This window comes from Dermacentor silvarum, chromosome 2, assembly GCF_013339745.2.
Source record: "Dermacentor silvarum isolate Dsil-2018 chromosome 2, BIME_Dsil_1.4, whole genome shotgun sequence".
In the NCBI taxonomy this organism is placed as follows: Eukaryota; Metazoa; Arthropoda; class Arachnida; order Ixodida; family Ixodidae; genus Dermacentor; species Dermacentor silvarum.
The window spans coordinates 21,339,297-21,345,596 of record NC_051155.1 but is presented as its reverse complement, the minus strand read 5'-3'; the positions used below and the strand labels follow the sequence as shown (position 1 = coordinate 21,345,596).

General features: G+C 51.8%; 1 protein-coding gene across 1 annotated transcript; it reads left to right on the top strand.

Annotated features, from left to right (window-relative positions):
• Positions 1–329: 329 nt before the first annotated feature.
• Positions 330–860, top strand: LOC119439926 (uncharacterized). Its single transcript, XM_037704893.1, has one exon. It carries the CDS (start codon positions 330–332, stop codon positions 858–860), a length of 531 nt encoding a protein of 176 aa, XP_037560821.1.
• The last annotated feature ends 5,440 nt before the right edge of the window (positions 861–6,300 follow it).

Genomic DNA, 6,300 nt, shown 5'->3' with positions numbered 1-6,300 from the left:
ATTTCGGTATTTGGCTGCTGCTGCTACTCTAGTTGGTTCCGGCAACTCCGAGGCTGCTTTCTTCAACTCTAATGGGGCTGGAAATCATACCCAGCACATCCACCAGAATTGTAACGAATGGTTCACGGAATTCTGAGATAACTATTTATTGTGGGTTAACTTGTGCCCGGCAAGTAAATAAATAAGATAACTGCAGTGTTCCAAGCAGGAGATCAAGAAGCCTTCCTTTATTTTTGTTCGAGCGGCGCTTCACTCTTCCTATTCTCTTATCGTTCACCGACAACGGCCACATAAGATGCGCTGGCCTTACCTCCGCCGCCTGCAAGGCGATGGAAAGGGTGGCACTGGCATACTTGGAGTGGATTTCAGGCCAACTCCAGTACTTCCCTCAGCAGCAGACGGGCTTCAGGCGCCAACGCTGCACGGCAGACACCATTTCCGATGTGGTGGCCACCCTGGAGGATGCCAAGGCCATGGGGGACGTGGTAATGCTGGTGCTTCTGGACGTCCAGAGTGCCTTTGATGGACTTCCTCACGCGGTCATCGAAGCCTGCCTAGACCATCTCGGCCTGAGCGGCTGCCTCAGCGGCTTCATTTCCGCCTTCCTTATCGGCAGAACCTTCCGAGTGCACGTTGGAGAGGAACTTAGCGAGCCCAGGGATATCACGACTGGCGTCCGACAGGGATCGGTGCTCAGCCCTTTCCTGTTCAACATGGCTCTCGCGGCCTTCCGGCATCTCTCCTGGCGGACCCACGGTTCCCTGTTCGCTGCTTCATTATCGCCGACGATGTGGCACTCTGGACCCGGGGGCCGAGGAAGTCCATGCTATCCATTCGGTGCTCGCTACAACGGGCACTAGATGCGGCGACCGCATTCATTGGTAGCATAGGCCTCCCGATCTCCACAGCCAAGACCGAGGCTATGCTGGTTCATCCACAGGCCTCAGCTCGATGCTACACAAAGCAGCTGAAGATTTCTGGCCGTGCTCTACATTGGAAGCAAATGATGACCTACCTGGGGCTCGCCATTGACCACCGGACCCCTGCAGCCAAGGCTGCCACTAGCAAGGTCCGCCGGGTGCAGGGAGCTGTCAGCAAGCTGCAGCAGCATGGCCGTGGCTGCTCCATCAAGTGTGCGCTGCGGCTGAGCGAGGCCGCAGCGACGTCCGTGCTCTTGTATGCCCTTCCATTGGTCAACCTCACACCGGCCAGGAGAGAGCAGCTGGACGGTCTTCACAGAGGTGCTGTTAGGAGCATCCTGGGGCTTCCAAAGCATTCACCGGTCGCTGCAACACTGGCAGAGGCTGGTAAATGGCCGCTCTCGCTGAGGATGCTCCAATGCGCCCTGGGGCACATTGACCGCCTTCATCGTGCTCGGGATGGTGGAGGCCTGCTGGCTAGACTCCGCAGCCAGCCGTCCTCACGGATGGGAGGTTTGTGCCTGCCATACGAGCAGGTGATCACGCACCCCCCTGTGACAATCGCGCTGCCTCCACCACACCATCGACCAGTCGACGTCCATCTCCCACTCAATAGAGCGACTAACCGACAGACACCAGCTGCAGCACTGCAACAAACTGCAGCCTGCAAACTACAGGAGGAGCTGGAAGGAAGTCTTGGTCTACACAGATGGATCAGTCCTGGTGAACAAATCGGTCGCTGCAGCCTGCACCATCCCGGCTAGTATGGTCAACAGACAATGTCGGATCTGCTTCGCCGCGAGCTCCACTGCGGCAGAATTAGCGGGGCTCCACCTAGCCGACGATTTCCTGGCTGACGATCCTCCTGGGAAACCGGTGGTAGTGCTCTGCGACTCGAATCCAGCGCTCCAGAGCCTCATCAACCACCGCCGATCAGGGCTTACGGTGGCCTTCATTAGCTCGAACTTCTCTGCATTGGCTGCCGAGGGGGTCACCATCTTGTTTCACTGGCCAACTTCCCATGTGGGAATAGCCGGTAATGAAGAAGCGGACACCCTCGCCAAAAACGCCCACCATCCTGAAGTGCCGCTCACACGAGCAGTCGCTTCCTCTGATGAGGCAGCGCCCGAAAAAACTGCTCGCAACCGTTCACCCGGATGCCAGAGTGGCAAACGGCAAGGGCCTCAGGCTACTTCCAGAGGGTGGCCTTACGAGGAGGAAACTCGCAACGTTGCTTCGACTGCGCACGGGCTGTGCCTGGACGGCGGCGCGGCTGCACGCCAAGGGACGCTCCAGCTCACCGGCCTGCGAACGTTGCGGTGACCCCGAGACCCTCGATCACCTTCTCTGTGCTTGCCCAGCACTGCCACAGGACCGCTCAAGGGTCATAACTGCCTACAGGCACCAGGTTCTACCTGCTGCGACAACCAGCGACCTCCTGTTCCCGTCGCCACCCCACCTCCGAGCTCTCCATAGCCTCTTGGAGTTTGTGGAGTCAAACGGCATCACCACCCATGGGTAAGCGCTCGCCCCCAGCAGGCCATCGCCTTCATCACATCACATCACTTTATTTTCCTTAAAGACCCCTTTTGGGGTGTTACATAAGGGGTGGGGTTTACAAAATGCAGGCGCTTACAGCAGTCGAAAATGTCGATGGACAGGTTATGGCAGCGATATGGCCTTCATCACCGGCCTCCTCCATGATCGGATGAGAATACTGCTGCTTCTCCTTCTCTTCCCTTCCTCACATCTTTATCTGCAACTTCCGCTTCCCCTAACGCTGCGCCGTGCTCCATATTGGGCAGCAGAAATAGGCGTCATTTTTTTAATAAACCACTACAACTACTGTGACGAATGCACGTGTGATTACGTCTTCATCTTTGTTGTTCTCGCCAATACGCCGTTGTACTCTTCAGGGCGCACGAGCCTGAGCGCGTTATTTGAAGATGGTTTCTGTCTTGCGTCAGTATAATAATGACATTCAGCAGTGAATGACATGCAAATACGTCTTCACTCTACGGTATATATATGGCGTGTTCTCAGATAGTACGAGGCCTCAATGGTATGTTTTTTTTTTAATTCTTCAGATCTGTTTGCCTCCATTGCTCGATGAAGAGAATTCACGTTGAGCTGTTCTGTACTAAAGCTGCAGTTTTCGTTGCAACATCCCAACGTTGCCATTGTTGAACTGTGGAAGCACAAAATTTTTAACGGCGACAGTCAGCCTGCGGATTGCGACTGTTTTTAAAAGGTTTCGTACTGTCGGGCCGTCACTTACTTTTGAGGAAGGAACAAATATTACCCAGATTAAGGTACCAATGTTACGCGTAACCTATTGCTGATAGTCGGCAATCTAGCCTCGTTTGGAGTTGTCCTTTACCAGATGGCACAACATGTTCGAGTTCGGCAGTGTTCGGCGAGCAATTGTGCTTGTCACAAGACGACGATGTCAGGCCAGTGGCCATCGCACGACTACAGCGATGCGCTACTAATCGCGAGGTCGCGGGCTCGATGGCGACGAAATGCCAAACGCCTGTGTACTTAAATTTAGGTGCACATTCATGTACACAAAGGGGTCAAAATCGCCTGCAGTCCCCCATTACGGCGTGCCTCGTAATGAGATCGTAATTTTCGTACGTAATATATAAACATTTATGGTTTAGGGTGACGACGAAACATCTCTTCGGCGAGCCACTCCTGCGCCTTTGTCCTCATGCATTAAAATTCTCGCCTCACAGCCATCAAGGAGCCCGAGGTTCACACTTAGCCGCTCTCGCGTTTACAAAAAAATTAACAGTCACTTTAGCATACGCCAGAATAGGGTAAAGGCGAAAGCCTGCGCGCTCAAGAGATATTCATTAAAATACGTGACATTCTCATTAAAAGGCGTTGCTACTTCTTATTACTTGTTTTTTTCCGAACAAACGTCGCGGGTTCGAGTGCCCTAATTGGCGCTACCTTAAATAACAGTACCTTAATAAACCTCGCCCTAATTAACACCAAACGTCGTGGGTTCGTTTCTCACCAAAGGCCGAGGGTTCAAGTGCCTAATTAACTCTATCATAATTAACTATGTCTTAATTAGCCTTGCGTTAACGCCAAAGGTAGTGAGTTCGACTCCAATATAAGCTCGAGGGTTCCACTCGCACTGAAGGTCGCGGGTTCGAGCGCCTGCATTAACTCTATCTTAATTAGCACGATGACTACGGTGACCCGCACACCATCACAATTGTTGCGTGAGCGTTTGGATAATGGTAATACACGATGCCAGATCGGTGTAGTGAGTAAATTACAACACCGAGTCTTCAACAGAGCAATTCTATTTGTATTTTAGGCCTTGATTACATCTATGATGACTATCTGACTTGAAGACGTAAGGCGAAATATTCAGGATATTTAACGGTATGGTTTACCCCTTTTTGAAAGAAGGTACGTAGCTGAATCTGTATTTTGTGGCTGTGTATGTAACCTGTGGCACGTTGTACAGCCACCATTATGGGTTACTAGGTCATTGCAGTCCCTTCTGGGTTCCTTCTTCTGGTTGGGCAGTACAGAACCGGTCGGTCGCGCCGCGCTTTGGCAATCACGCTCTCGCGGTGGGTTGACGTTCCCATCCGTGACTGTCCGCTGCCGGTTGCTTGCTCTGCGATTTCTGCTCCGCCTGTTACACGGTAATCAGTGTGCCGCGCGTGAACTCACCTGCTAATTCGTTACATGTTACCGGGCGTACACTTACATCGCGGGCCACAAGTATTAAACGCACCTCTATTTTAATATTCGGCCGTGGCATTTTATCGCCACGTACAACAGGTATGTCCTGATCTAGACGTCCTCAAAAACCATGTTGTGGATAGAACGTCAGCCTTAGTGCTTCACCTGGTTCAGCGCGCCGCGCACGTTCTAATAAAGTGTCGTGGGATGCTATAACGATGGCCTTTCTGCCTGGCCATCTACGCGACTTCACGTGGCGTCTAAGGTGGCAAGTGCTCCCAACGCATGACAGACTAGAGCGGTGGCGTATGATCCCATCTTCGATGTGTCCCAGTTGCCCCCTTCAAGAATCCAAGAAGCATGTGCTGCTGCAATGCATCGTTGCTTGGGTTTCCGTGGCCTTGGAGTTCACCGCTTTATTACATCTAGGGCGCGATTGGAGATCTTTGTTCGTTTCGCGTTCTGTTCAGTTGTTGCGACGTCACAAAGTGGCAGTATGCCAATTTTTTTGAAAACGGGAGGGCGAGAGCAGCCAATCGGCAACATGAAGAAAGGAAAAGATCGAAGGGAGCCTACTGCAACGCGATTCAGGCCGACTGTGGTGGCCCAACACGCGGTGAAAACGTCAGAGCACGGAGGATACGTCAGAGCGCGCGGTACACTTTAGTACTTCCGGCTGATCTTTTTTCAATACCCATTCGAAACCATTTGAAACTCTTGAAATAAACAAAAACAAAACCAAGAAAGGAAAAAATAAAGAAAAATATTTTTTCCTTTCTGTATGTGGGCAGCGGTCGAGCGCGCACCGCATAAAAACTACCGCGAACCAAACGTCTCGACAAATCTCGGTTCTCCGTGATCTCGACGCAAGAGGTCACGTGTTGGGCCATCACTGCTGGCTACACAAAGCGTTCGCTTGCCAAAGCTGGCTGCGTGACCTAATGCTCCCTCCTATATTTTTCTTTCCTCCATGAATGGCAAGCAGTAAACCATTCCCTAGCCGCAGCGCCATTTGGATCCAATCCAGTCCACGAGACGTGCCATGCGAAGCCGGTGTCGTAGTGAGCGATTGATTGCTCGAACTTCACATCTCTGGGGTGCTATTCAGGATGCGCCGAGTTTCTCGTTCGCACGAGTTTTACCCGAGTTTGCTCGATGACAGTCAGTGAACTGAGATGGCAAGGAACGTTCAAAAACAGCAGGCAAAAAGAAATGTCGAGATAAAGCCGCATATGACAACATGAGCGCACCGTGCCCGGCACAGTGCTGCCGCGCTTGAAGCACAGAAGACTGCGCAACAAAACGCGGCAGCGCCGCGTATTGTTATCAGCGTATTATCGCAATTTAGCAATACCGTCACTGTCCCGCTGTCTATCTGCACACTTGCCGTGAGCCGTTTGCCACGCCTTTCTCGGGCGCGTCAAGGGCGTGCCTCCTCTTTCGGCCATTATCTGTCTATCCTCCTTCGAATGAGAACGGGGCACATGTGGTGCATTCATGCGCCTACACGTTCCCTGAATCGAATACTTTAAAATACAACAAATAAAATAACGAACATTTTCTTTCTTAAAGTATCAGTTTTTCGTTTTGAATGCTATAAATTTGCAATGACAAATGGAGATTGAGCGAATTATTAAATTTTGCACTTTTTTGCCGCGAGTGGCGACAG